Source organism: Tauraco erythrolophus, chromosome 14, assembly GCF_009769465.1.
Source record: "Tauraco erythrolophus isolate bTauEry1 chromosome 14, bTauEry1.pri, whole genome shotgun sequence".
Classification (NCBI taxonomy): Eukaryota; Metazoa; Chordata; class Aves; order Musophagiformes; family Musophagidae; genus Tauraco; species Tauraco erythrolophus.
In genome coordinates this window covers 2,892,524-2,915,048 of record NC_141478.1, presented here as the reverse complement: position 1 = coordinate 2,915,048, position 22,525 = coordinate 2,892,524, and the positions used below count along the sequence as shown (strand labels likewise).

At 41.9% G+C, this 22,525-nt stretch overlaps 1 protein-coding gene across 1 annotated transcript in view; it reads right to left on the bottom strand.

Annotated features, from left to right (window-relative positions):
• MEGF11 (multiple EGF like domains 11) overlaps positions 1-22,525 on the bottom strand; it is a 211,939-nt gene that overhangs the window by 35,885 nt on the left and 153,529 nt on the right. The window contains 5 exon segments of the mRNA XM_086620149.1: positions 130-258; positions 4,394-4,528; positions 7,205-7,351; positions 20,978-21,080; positions 21,481-21,644. Coding sequence (XP_086476275.1) covers positions 130-258; positions 4,394-4,528; positions 7,205-7,351; positions 20,978-21,080; positions 21,481-21,644 — 678 coding nt within the window.

Here is a 22,525-nt window from a genome sequence, read left to right as displayed (position 1 = left end):
AAAGAGAGTAAGGCACTGGCTGCTGTAATACTTCAGGGATTTCCCCAGAATCTGTCTTTATCTTTTAGAAAACACTAAACAGGAAAATATGTGGTGGAAGCAGAGGTGGGAAAATAACACTTTGCTTACTCTGAGAGCAGTCCGTCCCTATCCAGCCGGGAAAACACTGACACGATCCGTCCATAGGGCTGCACGTCCCGTTCTCGGTGCACTGACAGACCTCGGCACAGTTCTTCCCGTATTTCCCACTGGGACAGACTGTGAAAATATAAGGCAGTTTACTGAAGGCTCTTCATAATAAACAGGAGGAAGTCATAGGACTTAACATTTAGCAATTAGAGATAAAAGTAATTACAACAGTTCTTTTTTTCAGAAGACAAATGGGCAAAATTCTTCTGGAAAGAAGGAAAAGGCAGAAAGTACTGAAGTCTATTTTGTTTGCTTACATCCCAGGCATAAAAACAACAGGAAAAAGTAATCTCAAAATCAACTTTTCTGCTGGAAAATGAATCTAACATAGTTAGAAGATTACAATTATTGAAGGGCGTTATGGAAGGATGAAAAGAGGAGAGACAAAACAGAGAAATGGGGTTATGGGGAGAGGAAGAGAACAGTGAAGTTGAGGAGAATTCAAAGAGTAAGAGCAAACACAAGTAAGTGGCTGGAAGGGATTGATCTGGGGACTTGGCCGAGGGCGTCCTTTGGTGCAAACCCTGAAATAAGGTCCTACGCTGGCTCAGGGAATTACAACCTCAACAATAACAAAAGTAGGAAAGGAACATTTTAGGCTAAACACCAGTCTAGTGAAGAAGTCTCAAGACGATGAAGAGCAATGGGGAGTCTTCCTTTTGGTTCTGTCACTAGAACCTAACTCCGTTTCATTGTACGACTGCTAATGACAGTAATAATGGACCAAAAGTGCAAACCTTACTCCCGGTGTGACAGCCTGACATACTAGCTGTGGGTGTTGTACTGGGGGGCCAGCGGCCATGAAATGGCTGATGGCAGATAAGCTTGCAAGAAGAGACTGAAAGAGCTGTCGTCCTTTCCCCTGCTCTCCCACGAGCACCACAAAATGCATCCTGCACCACGCAGTAGTGCGATGTTGGGTACCTCACCACCGTCCTGATTCCTTCTGGAGCAAACAATGGGGAGAGAGGAAAGTGCCTTTGCTACTCAATACAGCAGGCTTTGCTGAAGATCAGCTTTCAGCAATGCTGGGGGGAGGCAGGCTCCCAGCATCTCACACATTCAAATCATGCAAGCAGAGAGTAAACCAGGAGCAAGACTGCCACTTCCAGAAGTATTTTTACCATATAAGTCTGGTGGAAGACTACTCCCACAAGTAAAGCACATATCCTACTGCTGAAACATCTTGCTTGTTTTTTGGCATCCATCCACCCATTCCTCTCCAGTACTCCTTGCTGTAGTAAGGGTTCAGTTAGGTTGCAAATGTGGTTTCCAAGGATTATATATATGTTTGACTGAGAGCTGTTAAACGGATGTGCTGCATCCTAACAAAATCAGCATCTATTCCTGCTTGTCCACCTAGCTTACTTTGGAAGTTTGAAGAAAAGAAACTCTAAATTTTTTTCAGAGTCACCTCTTAGCAGACTAAGCACAGTGATATAAAACTAACAGACATGTAGATCTTCAACCTCCCACCAAATTGTTGGAAATCTTTAACGTTAAAGTTGATGGAAAGCTCTGCTCAGTAATGAATGAAATGTTTAATTTCTGTGCTCTTATTGGCTGTGTTCCCTGACAAAAACAGATGTATTTTCGAAACAAGATAAAACATATAGTCCATCTTTGCAAAGAATGTAACAAATGGAACTGGACCTGTATCCTGGTAAATAATAGTGATGTCAAAAAAGTGACTAAGGCACTTCCCTGAATTATGCTACTGTTTTACCGCTTCAGCCACTCTCACTTTCTCATATGTAGTCTCTGCAGGTGACCTCAATCTATCCTGACTGTGAATCAGCCACGGATTGAAATCCTGAGCTGTGATTCATTTGCTTTTATACTCTGTGCTGTCCCCTACTCTTACTACGGCAGACACCTAAGAATGTGCATACTATTATTTTCTGCATGCGTTTCTATATACTACGGACTTATCTGTAGGAGTGGATAAAGGTGGTTTTGGTTTTCAAATTGTGTGCTAAACAGAATAGTTCTCTAACTGAAAAGAGATAAAACTAAACACAATATACAGACACGATGAAAAGAACAGAAAGAGCGGGAGAGAGAAGGAAAGAAGAGCCCTCGTATCAAAAAACTAAACTGATCTGTCAGCCTAGGTTCTCACACGTGCTACACCATTATTCAGTCCCAATGCTGTATATAGAGCAGTTCAATGCAATATTTTCACCGTGTCTTTAAGACGGAGACAGATAACATCGCTGAAACGAAGGCTGGATTTTTTATATGTACCAAAAAGTAGTTCTCAAAAGACTTACTTAAAATAGGAGCCGATTTGCACTGCAACGTGGAATCCTAATGAGTCAGGAAAAGATTTGTGACCCAAACACTGGTGCTGACAAAGGCAACGGGCCATGCTTTGCAAAAGAGATGCTTCCGCGCAGCGCGAGCTGGCCGAGGGGTTCCCACCGCGTGAGCGCCTCGGGGAGCGGTGAAATCGTAGGATGCCCTCCAGAATGTCAGCACAGAAGGATTACAAACCCCATCCTGCCAAAATGTTCTCATTGATTTAAGCAACCTGGTTGTGGACTGACACAGTGACTCTCTTGTAAAGGGGTGAGATCCAAATACGAGCACTTTTTCAGATGTCTCAACCGTTTTTGAACAAAGCTGTAAAGACGAACACCGCTTTCCTTAGGAGCAGCCTGATTGTACAACGCGGAGAGTGATGTTAATTAGCTATAAAAGCTCTGAAGTGGGACTCCCAAAGTCCCTATGGGATGTCAGGTGTGTTCTAGCAGCGATAACAAGTTATTATCAATCCATCCTGCTACATGATTGTGAAAGATATTCATAAAACAGCTGCTTAGTTGTTTGCTGCTCAGGGTCCTCAGCACAACCGTGTCAACCTGCGCTATTTTTGAGGTTACGCAGCTCCTCGCACGCACGTGCTGCTGATGGAAGAATGTTCCTGCTGCCAGAAAAGAGAGGGCGCAAGGAGATGAAAATTCAAAAGTGAAATCTTCGTTTCACGTTTTTCTAATGGAAGACATTAATTAGCATTTTTCATTCTACAAAATAAAGTTACATGCTAACTCATTATGACAAACTGCAGCACAAATTGATTTTAATTAGGACATGAATATTTTAAAATTAATTTGCTGGATAGATCAACATTTCAAAGTAAAACCAGAAGTGCTGAACTTCTGAGCAAAAATAAAATAGTTTTCTTAAGAGGATAATTAGCCCTGCTTACGCTTTGAAATCTGGCTAACTTTTCACATAAAATGGACAAATTCACTGAAATATGTTCATTTTAATAAATTAATTGGTATAATGTTCAGTTGACTATACAACACAAGAAAAAGAAAATACGGCTATACTTAATCTTTGTTTAATAATTTTGCATAGGTGCTGTCTGCAATTTCTAGCCTACTGAGAAGCAGGTCATTAAAAAGTGTCAGTTCAATTTTTTGGGGATGGTGACTTCACAAGGGCAGCAGACGTTACAAATAATCTCTTTTAAATCTGTACGTAGAAAACACCCGCAGTGGTGTGCAATAACTGAGACTCTGCAGAACACTGCAGTGATTTCGTGGGCATTTTTTGGATAAAACTGAAAATGAAACCTATGGTTAAAAGTGGACTAACTTTCCAAGGTACAGAAAGGTGATGGACATTAGGGGGAGTTGAAGCTACTCTTCACCTCTGAAAAGTAACTCCCTTTCCCTGCCTCCCTGCAAATTTTTCTGTCTCCTGCACTCGTGTTTGGGTGCACACAATTTTAGCTATTCCCAGTCAGGTCCTGGACAGTGTAAATAAGATTCCATGCATTAACTGGGTGTTTGGGCTTGTGTACCTGACGTGGCCTTTACCTTCACTGGTATCTACACCTCCTGCCGAAAAAGAGCTCATGAAGGTGCCATCGACTTGTAGGATATGATGGGCTTAGCAGAAAAGAAAATGAAACCATTGGAGGGCTGATACATTTACAGCAGGTGTCTCATTCCATATTCATTCCAATACAGAGCAGCAGACCTGTTTTATTTATGAAGGCAGGAGCACATCATATTTACAAAAGGGTGACTAAGTACCTATTTGCATTTTCCCTCTGAAGTAAAGAATTTCTTGTGATCCAAACTGCTGAAACAAGGGAAAAAGGCAGGAACCTTGTGACAGGTCTTGCTGCAAAGTCACAGACACAGAACTTTAGGATGGAGGCGGCACCTGGGGGCCTTGGGCTCAGTACCTTGGTTGCAGAGCGCGCCGAAGAAGCCAGGCAAGCAGTCGCAGTGTCCGGACACGTGGTGACAAGGCCCACTGCTGTGCACACACTGAGGGCAGGGCTGGCTGCACTGGTGTCCGTAAAAGCCAGGGGGACAAACTGAAGACAAAACAAAACAAGTCATCACAGGTTTTCAGAAGATTTCTCATTGCTGAGAGCTCGAGAATTCTCTCTCTGTCTCAATCCCAAACCAATATTCCTTAATTTATAAACCCACAATTTTGTAGACAGCTGAAATTATGAACCTGTTGGATTATTCCATGTCTAATAAAGTGTGAGCTCTGAGTAAAACACTCCTGTGGTTTAAACATTCACACCATCCTACCTCGTCTAAGTCCTTGGCTATTTAATAATACAGCTGAGCTCTCTCAGCAGCCTCTCTCTCTCAAGACACTAATTCGATTCTCTCCAGTATGCTCCAGCTAAACTCTTTTACAAAACATGGGAGTTTAAGATGTTCAAGACCTCATAGCCCACTGGCAGATATGGTTAATAACACAAATTCCAAAGCTTCTAAGAAAGGTAGGAAAACTAACACTCACACATGTACAGACAACAGAAACTCAGAATGCCATTTCCTTTGGAAATTAAGCTAAGAAATCAGAGAAGGTGTATTAGGAAACTCTCAATATTTTATGTCTCAACACCTATGTCAAAAGCTGATTTCTAAACATATTAGGAGCAATACCTGTGTTCAACTGGGACAAACAGTTTATACATGCCCTTGCAGGAGCAGCATCCAACAGTGATGAACAGAATCTAAAAACGGTAATTATGGTAACAGCATACAAAATCACCTAATTTGCATCAGTAATCACACTGGATAGCTGAGTAAACTTGTCATGAACTGTGTGCTTAATTTTCTTAAAACCTGGATTGAAATGATTATAGAATTTGTACATAAGGTATAGTGCCAAGATTACGGCTCGGTATCTCTTATAAAAGCATATTATTGCCTCTAAGCACATGCAGAATGAAAAACCATCCACTATCCAAACATTCACTGCGATAGGAAAGCACAAAGAAATGTTAAATTGCAGTAAGTAACTGTAAAAATGACTTTAGATGTTTTTGGTTTTACTCCTGTGATTGTTACAGAGTTCTGGCTCAGTGGTTACTGTATCATGTCCATTCTATTTTTTCACCAAATGAGAATTTTTCTCTTGGTCTGTATGTTCACAGAGGGTGTCAGGTTCTTACGCTGCTGCAGATTTCCAGCTGGAACTTAGCTGACAGGTTTGTTGATGATGCACTAGCTATAAAACAACGTGGATCATTCCTGGAGACATTTCTGCAGGTCCAAGAGCAGTAAACTATCCCGGTGTCTCGTGCAATCCTGATTACACGGACAGAACAAGCTGTCCGAGTATCATCTTCAGTAGTGCCCTTTACAGGCTAAATTCTGTTTCTAAATTAATTTCCAAGAGAAAAATGGGAATGCTTCTGACAGCAACCTTATCAGGCTAAAGCTACCTTCACCTACAGAAGTGTCCTCTTCACAAGGCAGTCTTGAGCCTGAGTCTCGCAGAAGAGGTGGGAGCAAGTTGAATTCCCTGGCTGTACAGTCAAGAGAGGAATTTCAGTGACACAAGGCAAGAGCAGAAGCATCCACAGAACCCCTCTGCTGTCATCCCAGTGGGCAGGAAAATTTCCCCCCCTTGGGTCCTCAGCAAATGTCCTCAGGGACCAGTTTGATTACTGGAGTTGCAAGCTGGGGACATGGTTTGCCTCTTGTAGCCTACATGCCGTCAGCTGATAACACTAAGCTGTTTTGTTTTGGTTTTTTTTTTTTCATCTCAGAAAGGTCAGAAACTATTAACTTCCGAAAGTTTTGTACTCTTAGGGTTTCAAATTTGTAAAACAATTTCTTCCCCAATTCCCTGAAGCTCTGAACACCACGTTTTAGCCTTGGAGAGCGGTTTTACAGCTGTACGGATATGCTGAAGCACCTGGAAACTGGGGTTTATAATGGAAATGCTTATAGGCCATTAACTACAGCAGTGCTAGAGGTCATCGTTATAACGGCTTTAAATAAAAACTGTCAGCTACAAATTATTTTTAGAGATGAGTGTGTTCTAGTGTCAAGTGTTACTGGTGAAATCAAAGGGAATATATGAACTGGGCATGCAAAATGTCTTACAGGAAGAACAAGAGCTGCTGTGGAAAAACCAGCCAAATCCATTCCTTGTTTACACTGGAAGAAGGTTGCGTGCGGTTGGGATCGGTGTATAAGGGTCCTTCAGGGGCAAATTCAGCTTTCCAGATAAAGCAAACGACAGGATTTCTCTCTCTTTGGCACGTTTTAATATGTAGCAGCTGCACATCAGACAGCAGCTATTTCAGGCTGCTGTGCTTCTTTTTCTGGCATATGAGAAAACATCGTCTTGTTATTTTGATAGCCAACGCTCGCCCACTTGTCATTATGGGATGGGTCGTAGCTGACTATTTCATAGGTATCCTGTAGTTCACCACCACTTGACGTAAATCTGGTTTTGCCCAGATCTTGCCAAGTTCGGTATGTAAAGGTGCTGCTCCTTTTTTCAAGCCACCTGTGACCTCCAGGTGCTGCGGGAGGCCAGAAGAAGAAACACAAAGCACAACTCAATGCAGCAGAGTCTTGATTTCTTGACCGAGAAGCACTTTTTAGGCCAGCTTTTGCCCTTGGGAAGCCATGAGCTAAAGCAGCTCAGAAACCTGTGGCTCAGTCTGTCTGGTGTCATAAACGTGCATTTCTACCTGCTTTGCTCCTGCCACCGTATCTACGGAAAAACTTACTTCTCTGGCACAGGGGTCCTCTGTACCCTGGTGCACAGTCACAGGTGCCGTCCTCTGGCGAGCAGGATCCTCCGTTCTCACAGTTGCAGGAGATGGAGCAGTTGGGGCCCCAGCGGCCCTGGGTGCATATATTGTCACAGTGGATGCCTGCAGACGTAAAGGCACACGTTGAGTTTCACACAGCTTACGTTGCTCATTGATCAAAGAAATGTTTGGCTGGACTGATTCCTCCCAGTACACCACAGAGCAAAGGAGGGAGCCTGGAAAGGAAATGGCTATCCTTTTATCTGCTTAATAAAGTGAAAATTAACAAAATGCCGAAGAGGTGAATTCGGTAGGTGTTGGTGAGCTCCTCTTCAGTCCTGAGCACCATTAAAGAAACTCTGCATGTCATCTGAGAGATGAAGGTCAGGAATTGCTTTAAAGTCACAAAATATCTCAAATAACTGGTCTGGAAATATGCAGTTGATTGAAGCCCGACTACTTAGCTGTTGTGAACTGGAAGACCAAAAAAAGAAAAATCAGGGTTCTGCAAAAAACATGTCCAGTATTTGGATTCTCGAACATAGGCAAATTCAGTTCCATGCTGTGTATTGCTCAGTTCCTGGCTTAAAGCACTGTGCTCTGGGTTATTATAGCTAGACCCCAATTCCACCCAGAGCTCTCCGAGTTCTGATCTAGCAAGTGGACGTACACGGGCACAGGCTGATCATTTGCAGGTTCAATGGAGACTGAGACCTGCCAATCCAGCTCCCGGCGAGTCCCAGGGTGGTTGTTTGATATCTATTATTATGAAAAGCAAAGCTTGGAAACACTGAAAGAAGCACACCGCCACAAGGCTTAACGTGAGGCTTCTGGCATTGTTTCAACTGGTTTTGTTTTAACTGGTGACTTTTAAAAACAACCTTGTGCCACGGCTTGTCACATATAAACGTGATCTAAGGATTTGTTCCTGCACACCATGACTTGTCCAAGAGGCTCTCTCTCACTCCACTGGGATACAGCAGTACCAATACCTGCAATTAGCAGAGTGATTTGCATGATCAAGGGCTCCTAGGATTGAAAAAGGTTTGCAGGATCATGAACTAAGAGAGACATGAAGCACTGCCAGCTGCAGGGAGCGGCGTTAGCAGTAGCACGCTGTAGACACCGATAACAACAGAAAAAATGAATCACAGACGGGCTTGGAAGGGCTTGGAAATTTTCCTAACAACATCACCGCGCCACACGCCTTACAACTGAGCCACCAAGATTTGATGGCATAGACATGCCCTAGCTAGACTTTCAACATGAAGATGTTCTTTATCATCCATGCACATGTCCCCACTGCATAATGGGATAAATCAGAGAAGGGCTCTGAGAGCCCCAGCCTCAGCCAGAGGTTGGATTAGTGCATGGCTAAGGAGAAACACAATCCCAAGTAATTTCCTCCACCTCTGATAACTTCATCTGGATGCTACAGGTAATGGACTGTATTTGCGCAGCTGTGATCTGTACAGTCACCAAACTTTGAGGATTAATAAATCAGCTAAAAGTCATTATAAACACACTTACAGTGCAGTTTCAAGTTGGTTTTATAAATCTCTGAAGTTAATACAGTAAGAAATACTGCAGAGCCAAAACTTCCCTTTTCTGAAGATTAATCACACAACTATAATGTCCTTTCCTAGAAAATCTTCACCGAGTCTGGCAAAAGCACAGTTTGAAATGGGGTTTCTAGTAACACATGATCACAGCTTTATTTATAGAGAGGCATGGTCCACGCTGTAGAACTTAATAAAAACCACATTAAAATACAGTAAAAACATAATATGAGCTCAATCTCTTAATATCTAAGCAAATAAATCTGAAAAAAAAGGAATGCAAAAAGAGACAAGGAACATTTGCATTACCAAAATCAAGAAAAAAAATTATTTTAATACAGTCTTCCCTACTCCCTTTGAAATCAAATATATCCTTGGATTACTGAAATGGTAAATGCTTTGTGTGTGTGTTTATGTCATGCATCTACAGTACTCTGTAATTAAAAAGTCACACAATAAATCATAAATAAATAAATGCATTTTGTATTTATAAATACATACATATATATGATCATTATAGTTTTGAGAGTCTCAGCGTGAGCTCCCAGAAACGAAATTCAGACACAAATGTAGAAAAATGTGTATCTTTTCCTCCCGACTGCAGCATTAAAAATGCAATTCTCTCATTGTGAACGGGCTATTTATAAACGGAGACAATTAAACAGCATCATTTCTCGTCTCTTTTGACAAAGTTTGGGGAAGGATGACATTGACTCCTTTCTCTTGGAAGGTAGCTGAATTAGAATGCCACGGCTGTTCTCTGCAGCAGCAAAGTCCTTCCTTTAGTAATGAATAATGAGGGATGTCTTCCCGCTCCTAACGAAGGCAATGAGTCATTGTGAAGCCGATTGTTGCAACGGAACGGAAAGGGGGGGAAAAGGAAACCTTCCAGAAGACACTGATACCCATCACAGCAGTTATTTATTTATAAATTTTCAGAAGACAGCCGAGAAGGTGCTGCAATCAATTTTTATTACTTTATATTACTCTAAGTTAATTCTTATGGAAGACTTCATTTTTGGAGGCTCCTACACACATTGAATTGCAAATGTAAATGAGAAGTTAAAATTGCATCTGGACATGCATGTCTCATGGAATTGTGTTTAAAAAAGCACCTTAATTTTACAATTCCCTAACTTGACAGCACATGAAGGGGGAGTCCATCCCTCCCAGCTACTTTACAATCGCAGTCAGTGAAGCAGCAAGCTTCTTTAACATAAAACTTTAATATTTACTTAGGAACTTGCTGATGAACATTTCTGATAAGCAATTAGTTTTCAATTTCCAGAAACATAAAAAATGCTGAAGTCAACACATCTCTGTACTATCTCATGTTACAACCACAGACCCCTAATTTATGAACAAATTCCTTGTTTCACAAGCATGATGTAGAAATTAGAAAGACAACTATCAGAGTAATAAGTCCTTGAAGCTGCAGGACGCAGTTCTATACATAAACTCCATTGCCTAGCTACCAGGAAATTATCTTACTGCCTGAGGCTGTGGTTCACAATTGCAGATACTAGTGTGAAATTACACTTGCAAGACCTTCTGAAACAACGTTCTGGGGGTGAATTCTAAATTAAATTCACATAACTTACACAAAATTATAGTTATCCACTACACGTGGCCAAAGGACATCTGCACTCTCACGCACTAAGTCACAGCCATGGTAAAAGCAGAGTCTGCTGTGGCTTTTAATTCAGCCTGTGGAACAGCAGCCACAAAACCTCTGTGTCCCAGAATGGATCTGGGGTACTGGATTCCTGCAAACACTGTCTGCTCTCCAGTAGGACTGCTCTGTACGTGGAATTTAGCTGACAGTCCCAGGAGTGGCTTTACTCCCCGTTCCTCACACCATCCTCCTTTGCACACACAGTGGGTAGGAGAAACAGCACTAAGCACTTGAGTGGCTGTTGTGTACGCTGTGAAAAACACAATCTGGAATGACCTTAACCCACTAGAGCAGTCATGACTGCTCTCTTTTAAGGGTCAACTACACGGGAAAGCTCTTCCAAGGTCTTTCTCCTTAAGGGCCCTTCCAGGATAGTTTACTACCAAGTGGCAAAACAGCTGCTGTCTGGGACACTGGGAGTATTTGGTGTACAGCGAGAACTGACTTCCCCAGGGTGAAGCAGTCAGGTTGTGCAGGGATCTTCCAATGCAGAGCTGAAGATGGTACCTTGGTAAAAGAAAGTGGCAGGGATGGAGGTAGAGGAAGAAGCAAGAGCACCGGCTGACGGAACTTGCCAAGTCACGTTATGTTCTATGGTAATAATATATATCATATAGTCTAGTCCAGTTCTGATGCATAGAGGCTACAGAAGTGTGTGTCTGGCGACTCGATACGATACCAACTTGTGTCTGGCTTACACAGAGCAGTGTAAATTTTTACCAGATTAAGTTGGTTCTTTGTATTAAAATTTACAAATCAGGCTGTGACAGATTCAGCTAACGTCCACACAACCATCATGAAAAGGAGCAAGAAAAAGAAAAAAAAAAAAGCCCAAGCCATACAACTGGGATGTAAGGCATCTATTGAAGAGCTACTTCATAAACTGCTTCCCTTAATAATCTTCAATGGCTTCAATGAAAGTTTGTCAAAGTAATGCAGATTTAGTACTGCCTGTGACTGTATCACACTGAAGGACTTTGGAGGGCGAAATTCCTGAGAGCCAGACGTAAGCAGAGCTCCCTTTTTTCCCTCTCCAGCTTACTTGTGCAATTGCACTTGTGCTTGGGGATTACGTCTCTAGCTCTTAATAAAGCTGCCATTGTTTTCCTGCCTTGTCTCTAGATAGTTGGAAACTAATACTCCAAACACAATAGAAGAGCAAAAATGGATGGAATAAATGAGAACCAGTGGCCTATTTTTGACCACTGCTATCCCCTTGACAGTAGCCTCCGCAGCAGGGCCTGCATGCTGCCCAGCATCTAATTATTTTTCAGGGACATAGGAATTTGATAAATTATAGCATGTAGCTCCCTTCCCCCATGTACTTTAATTTCATATCTATCAGTGTACAACTGTAATTATTTCTCTGAATAAGATCTTCAGCTTTTTTTTTTTTTTTCCCCAATAGTCACAATCTAAAGACAGATGCAACATCAATTAGCAATGACAGGAATGATTTCAGCAGACATTTGAATCCAACACAAACACTGTGCTCTCCTCCACCTGTCTTTCAACATGACATGAAGTCATAATAATCTCTTATTTCTGGCATTTGAATAGCTTTGGAAAGAACTGCTTTTTATGCATAAATAGGCACTGGATTTAGGCAGGCAATACAGCGGAGGCCTGAAGTTTGGTGAGTCAGGCTTGGCTTTGATCTGGAATGCCTGGTAGCTTTTGTCTCTGGCACCACTAATTCTTAATGCTGGTTTGTCTACCTGTTGACACAGTACATGGTGGCAAAACCACAATAGCAGCAATACTGCTTCAACAGCAGAAAACAGCCTAATGATTACAGCTGCAAGGCTATTTTAGAGAAGTTATTGCAGAAAGTGGGCCAGCAAGCACTTGGTTGTACTGAAAAGAGGTATGGGAATGTATCACTGAACGTGATCTACAGAGAGGACTGCTCCTTCATGCGATACCATCCCTCTGGTGTCCATCACGCAGGACTATCCCACCTGCAGCAATCCCTCTGGCAGCTGGAGCACAGCTCCCACCGAGCCATCAGCCCTGGAGGGGTTCCTAGGCATGTGGTTGTCATGCAGGGGTCAGAGCCAGAGTCCACTGAGGTCACCTGGAAGCTTTGCCTTGGCCTCCTAATTCGTACACATTTCCCATAATGATTTCTATAATCATAAGTTCACGATTTTTTTTTTTTTATTCTCTTCCCCTGGTACTCTTACAGCTGTTACACTTATGTTTTCCCTATAAATTCCATTTAAATCAGCTTTGTATTTGAGATTAGATTCACTTTCCTAAACAGTGACTATTTCACTGCTTCAGTCTATAAAAGGCAAAAGGAAATTCAATAAGAACACAAGAAACAACTGTCTGATTAGCTCTGGACCGGCTGCTCAGAAGGTGTTATGACAGCATACGAACAAGAGGTCATAAAGAATACTTGGTGGTTTTCTGTCCCTTTCTGCATCTCCACGTATCCTCCTACCTGAGGCAAACCCCGAAGTATTTGACTCAGATCCAGCCAGAAACACCACAGCACAATTCATGACAGCTCAGCATTTAAGGATGCTGAAGAAGGAGAAACTCTGCTCGGGGAGGGTAGCAGATAGAAGAAAACATAAAGGGATCTCTCATAAAATTAAATGGAAACATTAAGAATTGATGGCTGCTCATCCAGTCTGCAAATAAGCTATTTTTGTTTTTATATAGTGAAACTATGCAACAGAGATAACAGCAGCCACATTCACATTATCTATGAACTTCTATGGTGTTCTCAAAATGCTTTTCTAATGGTGATTTTTTTTTTTTTCAAATGGATGCAGTGGAGCCCCCACTCACCTCGCTAAGCACTGTTCACTGGTGGGCTTCCGAGGGGCGACTCCTGCCTGTAACAGCCCATCAGTCCAAATGAAAGCTCCATGATCTGGTCCTAAATAATGAAGAAGCAGCCCTTCCCTGCAGCCAGTGAAAAATTCTAAATTGTCTTATCTCTCATCATTGCATGGGCGATTTATGCACCCATTAATGTAAGTGTTTTTCTGAAAGTAATATACTTACAGCCTAATGCACCTCTGTGGAGCACTCATCGTACCCCTATTTTTAATTATCTAGAGAAAACTCAAGATATGAATCATCCAACTCAGGGAATTCATGCAATAAAAGCTTTTGAGTCAAGAGACCTACCTCACAAGAAACTGAGTAAAGTCAAAATGTTTGCTAAAATTAAGGATCACCTGGTTCCCTTTCCTACAGGATATTCTCCAGGGTGCACTACTGCAGGAAGAAAAGTTGCCACTAGGAGAAAGGGCAGATCTTGAAGAAAACTACTAAAAGGAGTCAAGTCCTGTGCAGCCCTCCTTCACCTTCAGGATGCTCCCTCCCTGCTACTTCTCAAGCTCTGGATACGGTTTCAGGCCAAGAAGGAAGAGAAACCTGGGAAAGATCCAAGCAGAACATCACCAGGTGAACAGGACGGAGGAGTTGGAAGTGGGGAAAAATGTATTGCGTTCCTGACTTTTTTCCACCAGCGAAGACCGTGGCTCGGCGAGAGCTGTCGTACAACGGAACGTGCGCGAACCTTTCGCGTTCCATAACGTTGACTGAAATCCAACCTTTTCTCCTTTGTGTGGAACAGGAAGGAGGATACTTACAGCGTTTGTCACTGCACACACTTCCACTGATAACATATATATACAACATTTTGGCTCGCTGGCTGTTTACTGAATGATCTTTCCTTTTTCTTCTTTCACACACAGCACGCCAGCATCCAGTATTTAGTCTGCTGAAACGTTCACAAATAATTTTTCACTGCTTCTCGCCCACATTTATTTATAGGTGAATGCATTGTGCACACAGCCAAGCTTATATATAGAATGGCCCGAGATTAAAATGGAAAATGGTTGAATATCTCGAGCGTCAAGTTTCATTTTTTTAGAACCCATTAAATTAGCATAATCCAGGATGCCATCCAAGCTCTATCTTTTCACAGAAATTTAAAATCTGTCCTTTAATAAATGAAAAAAAACCTAAAAATAAACACAAAGATAAACGAACTCGTATCTCTCCTGTGTTTATAAGACTAATACTGCAATCATTTGCATGCACACTTAAGCTTAGCAGTAGGCTCACTGCAGATTCTAATTATAGTCTAAGGGTCTGATCCAACTCCCACTGAATGAGTGGCAAAAATCCAATTGATTTCACGAAAGGTGAAATATATACTAAGTCTGGCACAGGACAAACACAACTAAACCTCGCTTAGATGAAAATCTGGAGCCCCCTAGATATCTGCCAAGGAATGCACAGACATAATTAATGTCAGGACATCAATGAAGTCTTTGATATAACTTCATAATTCATATTTTTTAAAATTAGCCCTATATCAGCAGGAACCATACTTAAGGGTTCCTGTCAAAGAGAGAATTTTTAAGCACAGCCTGACATTAAAATCTTATCAACTCACTTGAAATTAAGTCAATGAAAAATTAAAGCTAATTTCTAATAAGCTTATGTTACATTCATAGACTAAAGGGCACTTGTCAAACCCAGAGAGTAAGCATACCTTTTCATATGGAAAAGATTTTCACATTGGAAAGGGAGAGGCCAGAAGAGAGGCTAAAATGCACCATCTTAGACAGACTCTAAAAATTTCTAGTGGTTTTGCCTGTTTAAAGCTAATACAAGGATACAGAATAATCATAGAAATAAATTATTAATTCAAAAATCTGGGATAAGACTGCCAATAGTGATAAGTGCAAAATATGGTTCAGCTAATGGGATTAGGCATCTAGAAAATGCATGTTTAATAGGAACTTACTACTGCTCTATTCTGATATTTTGGGCTTTGTATTAGAAACGACGAGAGTAGGAAACAGTCTAATCTAAAAAAAAAAAAAAAGCCAACCCACAACATCATGAATTCTAAAATACTGTGGATCTCCTCAGCTAAAAACCTGTAGGCGCATCAAACAAGTCCTAGATTTTTTGCTGGTTTTAAAGATGTGTGGAAAAGTCGGCTACCGATTATATCAGTGTGCTCTTGGAGGTGATCTATTAACGACAATAGAATTATTTTGGTTTCAACCTAGCACAGCTGAGGAGGGGATCTGGCCCCAGGATTATAAAATGGATACTGCTGCAATGGAAGAAAAGTCATATTAATAGAAAGACAATGCATTTTATGGGAAGCTAAATAAAAAGCGTGTTGTTTTTTTTTTTTTTTTCTTAAAAGATACACCACCTTTTTGCAAAGAACTGGGAAAAAAAAGTTAAAAATACCTTGGAGCTCACCGTCAAAGTGGTCACTGTTTCTTTAAAATTCAAAAAGCCCTTCCCTTGAGTAACAGGCTTATCAGTTTTCCTGAATTAATGTGTCCACAGGAGGGAAGAAACACGTTTCTGTGTTTGAGTGACAGTGCAGATGTCACTCGCAGCCTGCAAATTCTCCCAAACGCACGGTCTCATTCCTCAAAGCTCACCTGATCCGTGCCCAGCCACGTTGCCTGACCCCATTAACTCACTTACACCGTCACACGTGGAAATCCCGACAACTCGAGACTGCCCAAACTCCTGTACAGTATTTCTGGACACGATAAGAGACAATTAGGGTTTATGTTGCTGGCGACTCACGAAAGTTATTGAGGTTGTAAAGGACAGGGAAATATCTATTTTGATTTCCCGTATGTAACGGCGAAGAGGGAGGCTGCTCTTATGAGACATGAATGAAGCCTGAGGGTGAAAAGTACCAACGCAATAACAAGATGTTTATTCCTTAGCAGCATGTATCATTTTCATACCTGTATTTGCCATCCTGATTAATTCAGCAAAATCTACGAGGAGTTCTTTTATAATTAACTATGGGATGCACACTTCTGTATTTTCCATCTTACATTTACAGTACCATCCTATTTTCCCCACGCATTTTTGGGATGTTAAAATCAACTGAATAAACTGCAGCTTGGGATAATCAGAAAAGCTACTCAATAAACTAGTTCAGTGAATAATTGAGATAGCATCACGACTGCAGCGTTCTATAAAAACCAGAGTCTGATACAAAAAAAAAAAAAGACAGGCAGGACCAGGACTCGGATAAGACAGCATTTCAGATTAAAGGAATTCAGATAAGCAGGATTTTAACCGACCTGAACATTTACAGGAATGGAATATATCCCCCTGCAGATCACTACCTATTTAATCCCACTGTAGTATCTGAAAGGTTAACAAAATGCACACTGCTACAATTAACTTGAAGCACACTGACTTGTTCCAGGGAGGAAATGAGCTTGCTGTGAATATCGGCCAGGCCTGTGGCTTTCCTTTCTGTAATCCGTCTGCGAGTGGGATGTCTGACTGTGAAAAGGGATGGACTTGGATCTTAGAGGCAGGATGAGCGATGGCTGAGCCTGCCTCCCCAGAGTCCTGCTAACCTGGCTCAGGTCAAGCACAAAGGGAGCACCTCCTGAAATTAGAGGACAGGCCAGCAGCTATGACCAAGTTAATTATTGAGGGTTGTACTGAGTGAACCAGCTAAAGGCTATGCAGTAATAACTAGCTGGTTATCTGTGAGGAAGCAATTTCTGGTATGGAACATGCTGCCAGCAGCCACCTTCAGGAGAGAGGATGTGAGGACCAAGCTGGTGGGGTTCAAGCAGTTCAAGCAGTTTTTGCAAGCAGTTCAGCTTACAAAACCCACATGGTTCAGCTGAAGCTGTAATTTCCAGAGCCACAAAGCATTACACCTAACAGGGGAACATTGCCTCCCTGTGTTCTCCCCAGCTTCTGACCCACCCAGCAAGGCTACCAGGCCAGCCAGTCCTTTTCTGTCCAGTTTCAGGTTATTTATTACGAAAGAGGAGCCTAACTGAAATTTATGACCTTATCACTGTCACTGAGCACCCAGGAGAGGAGGTCCATCTGGGCGAGACGAGACTGATGCCTGGTTCTCTAGGACCTGTTTGCTTGCAAATGACTTTCAGGAAACGCTCCACCACGCAGCTTTTCTGTGCTTCCATTGCCTCTGTGGATTCAGTGTGCTCAAGATCCCTAATTAACCAAACGCAATTAGCACCGAGGCACTTCATTTTCAAGCATTTTCACTTTAACCTGAACGTACATAAAAAAACAGCTCTTCCACAGACGACTGGAACGCTGGGAGTGGTAAGGTATCTGTGTGCACACACACACGCAGACGTTCCGCTGCAAGCCCAGGAGCGATATGTATCTAAAATGCATGGCAGATCTGGAGTAAGAGAGACCCTTATTAATCTTTAGAAAATAATCAGTCTCATCAGTCAAGGCTTGACCCTGCTGCAGGCTACACTTTTCCTTTTTAACCTAGCAATAGATAGGAACATGTCTCCTTTTGATTGCAAGGATGCTCTTTACATATGTGAGGTTATGCAAACGCAGTGCTGGTGCAAGCTGGAGAACTTCATCCAGCACAAGGCTGAGCCCTTATCATTATTGCACCTGGTATTTCCTTCGTGGGGTGGAAAATTCAGCTCTGCATTGCGTCAGCAGGTCACAGATCCCATCTTAGCCCACGTTTGAACAAGTTTCATTTGCCTTGTATCACATGAGAACCTTTTGCCAACGTGGTTTTGGTCTTTTATGTATAAATGTTATGCTTGCTATGCTATTGCAAAGCCATTTGTGATACAATGTGCCCGTGTACCTGGTTGGGTAATTTTCAGCAGCAACGACAGGGTGCAATCATCTTCAGATCGGATCTAACTCCTGCCTTTGGCTGCACATGTGCAATTCCCCACGGAACTTAATGGAAACTGTATGTGAACGTCTCTAAGCAGCTTGTTGCCAGTGCACTTATTTATGCATACAGCTGGTTTGCACAGCTCTGATCTCCTGGCTGATATGTGGGAATCTCTTCATCACCTTCCCCTCAGCCAGGTACACTCAGCTCCCGAAAATTACCTTCCTCCAGGCGGTACACAGGGAAGGGCACTGTCCTGAATAATAGTCTTGATGGGTGGCAGTCATAACATCATAAAAGGATGGTAGACTGCTATTTACTTACATTGTATGCTACTCTTCACATGCCCTTTTTCTTCTTTTCCCAGTCTTCCTCTATGCTCCTACCATCTATCAGTCTCTGAAGGTTTATATCAGTAACATCTTGAAAACCACTTTAAAGAAAATGGGTTCAATCTTCTCCTTGATCTTTACATAGAACACTGACATCAAGAGTGAGTCCCACATGTGGGATGAACATACAGAATACGCTGTTTCAGATGAAGTTTTGTGGCTATTAGGATCAGAAGGTCACGTGAATTCTCTGTCTGGTGTAAGTGGGTAGGAAAACTTTCAGATGTTCCACCATCCTGAACTTTTCTGATCTTTTTCAGGCCATGCCTAATTAGTACCAAATTCAGAAAGCAAAAATTTAAGCCTGAATTATTTATCACATCATATTTATGAAATGCACTGCAATACACATCATGGCCCAGTTCACAACAACTACAGCCAAGATTGATCTTTCACCAATGCCATACTCCTTAATATGAAAATATAATTATCTAGCTGAAGAGTTTCTTAAATTACATACTTTCAAACTAGCATGAGCAGAATTTATCCTTATGTCTGGTGCTAAGCTAAGTGGAAAAAACATTGGAAGCAGAATTGACAAAACACATGTTGGCTCTGTCTGTCAACATTTCCAGTGCACACCTTACATGGCCCTGTCAACATCTCAACTCCAACCTGGTCTCGAATACTAACCTAGTATTTTCCTCCCTGAAATGTGATCCTGAAGAAAGGAGTTCCAGAACTGCAGGGGCACATTGAAGGATAAAGTGCTTAGTTTGCAGTAAGTCCCCTGCGAGTTAATATACATTTATCTTGCCCAACATGGAAATTAAAAAAAGAAGGATATCACAGAAATTATTCTTACCTTTGCTTGGAGGAATTGGTATCTGCATTTGATGCACGTTTACAGATGTGCATGGGAGTAAATATAAAGTACTTGTTGCAAATGCCTTTGAGAAAAAGCTGTACCTTTAGCCTGCAAAACCCATTTTCTGCAGGAATGCTACATTCAGAAAGACATACAATAAACTTTTAGAGTAAGTGTGTATAAATATATCTCTTTAATTTACTGTACTTCTAAAAACCATTTTCTCCATTGAAGGAACTCATGACTCCAGGAAAGTCTACCAACTGTTTCTCTGATGATCATCAATAATGCACAGTAGAGTTTTAAAGCCTGATAGATGGATATATTGATGGCAGAGAGGCTCAAAGAAAGATGAACGCAGTCCAGTGAGTGAAGAGTGCAAGCTGGAGGAGGGGATATTAGAGAGCTTATAAAATGGATTTGCTTGTGGGAAAAGCACCCTTTTCAGCAATGCATGCCTACTATCTTTGAAAAGTAGCTTTGTTGCAAGCAGTGTGTAGAACTTCCTATTTTTGTGCTTTATTTCATTCTTAAAATATTTTGCCATTGTAAGTTCTAGACATAATTTCATTGCTTTTGCTTCATGGTTCCAGGAGCTGAGCTGCTGTGGTGATGTTCTCTCCATCAGAAGCAGAAGGCATGCATTGGTTTATGGCATAAAGTGACAGTATCCCATAAGTTGGCTGCCTGATCAGCCTTCCTTGCTCCACACATTCTTCCAACCCGTACTTGTTTGAAAAACAATTACATCTTCCAAATGAACTGCTGTTAATATAAATGCATTTTGATTGTCAGTGCCACTGGTGGTTCTGCAGTTATGGGCAAGAATATAAGTTTATTTCCCTCCAGGGCTTCTACAGAGAGCTGAGGGAGATTAACCAGTATTTTAGGCAGCTAAGTGTGAAATACTGGTTGGGTCAATAACTTGCCCCCTGCTGCTGTTCTGTTAGCTGTCAAAAGCTGGCAAAGAGACAGACCAGTACAGAGTCAAGTGCAGGTCTGATTGTACTGAGATCTCCAGCCTGGACTCTCCAACTTCACTGACTATTCCTCTCTGCCTCTATGCAATCACAAGAACTCTTTGTCAAACCAGCACTAATCTGCTCTCCATAACCACCCTTCTGTGTGATAAGATGCATGGGGAAACGGGAAAAGCATAAAGACAATGTTTTGTGTCTGACAAAACTGGGTTTTGTATGATGGAGCAGCTGTAGTGACTCTCGGTGTTCAGAAAACACCAGTCTGCATCCGTAGGTATGATGGTCCCAAGATTCACCGTCCCACAACTGTGACCTCAGGGAAAGGGCCATTCAAGGAGAAAAACTCTGCAGGATTTCCAGATGATCCGCATCCCTCCTGAGGATTCTTTTTACGGAAAGCTAACATCTGGCTCCAGGTTTGGAGCCATCTTCAGCTAATCTGAATACAAATTTAATGAATGCCTCTTTCTTGTCACCATCATGAGTGATTTAAACATGGGTAAGTTCAGCTGATCGTGTCTCTATCTATTATTTAAAAGTTTGCACTCAAGTCCAGTGCTATAACTGATGCAAGAGCAAAGCAAAACAACCCACCAAAAACACACAAAAAAACCCCAAACCAACAAAATCCCCAAGGTTTACAAAGATAATTGCTAATTTTACCTGTCCAGCCTGCAAGACAGCAGCAGTAACCGGTGACAGGATCGCACCCATCTGCGTGGCTACAGTCACAGCGTTCACTGCAATTAAGACCATATGTTCCATCCTTCCAAAAATATAAAAAAGTCTCTCAGTAATCAGTTTTTTTATTCTAAAATGTGCAAAATCATCTATCACGTCCCTCTTAATGCTGAGTCGCATTTTTTAAATTAACATACAGAGGAGATAAAAACAACTCAGTGCCTAACGTTTCTATATTGAACCAAACGAGGAATCACTTTAAAAAATGATGCTCGAGAAAATGCAGATAACACAGCAATAGCTCTGATAAAATATAATGCAAAGTATAATACATCTACCTGACTGCTAGAACCCAATCTGTTATTTACAGATGATTTCCTTTGGATATCCACAGACGAAATGAGACACTGACCTACTGCACATTTCGAAGAGCAAGGTGGACTGTAATTTCACAGGGGGTGCAAGACCATGCCAGTTGTACTTACAGGACACGGCTGGTCGCAGTACTCCCCTTGCCACCCAGGTGAGCAGAGACAAAAGCCATCAGCCGGTCTGCAGGCTGCTCCGTTTGTGCAATAACACGTCTGGTTACAGTTCAGACCCCAACTTCCACTTGAGCACGGAATAGAGCAATCCACTCCTTGCCACCCTAAAGGAACATATGACAGGAACAGTATTTGGGATGTTTTCATGAAAAAAGCAAGGTAGAGACAGCAAGAAAGGTAGCTTGCGAACTGCAGCTCTTTGATTCTCCGACCAGTTTCCTCCTGATCTTGGTGTAAATTAAGACTATATGGGGTCAAAGGTTGATCCTTTAATTATGACTTCCCAACTTCCATCCACCAGCGTCTATACATACAGAAGGGTGGTATAGGTATCACTGTGATGGCTGTTTACCAGATTAAAGAGTCTGATGCCTCTCTGGGAACTGCTCGGGCAGTAGGAGAGAGCGCAGTGCTGTCCGGCAGGCTGGAGACCTGCTGATCACTAAGAATGCAAGAAATTTGCCATTTGATGCTGCCTGTTTCTTACTTCACATTTTTTTTTGAGAATGCTCTTTAATATAAAGAAGCTATTACCCCTAAAAAAAAGGCCAAGGCCATCATTTCTAACAATTAAGGCTCAAATCTTAACTACCAGCCTCACAATGGCTTTCATTACGCTGCAGCTGTATGTAATGGAGTTGAGCAGTAACTCATGGTTTATACACCCTCATTAAATGGGGTTCTACAGTGATCCATTAATTCATGTTTGAAATGCCAGATTTTATCGTTATTTGCCTCACTTCTGTTTTAGGGCTTATGTATGAGGTACAGGCATGGCTCATGGTGGTACTCTGGAGGAAGGCACTGCTACATGGGGAATGTAAGAGGCACTGCGCTACGGAGCAGGACAAGATTTCTCAAGTGATTCCTGGCTACATGGGTTATGCTCACTACCAAGCACATAAAGGAATTACGGACACACGTGTGGGAAGAAAAGAGCTTAGTCTTGCAGCAAGCAAGACTTGTTGTTTCCCCAGACAAAAGG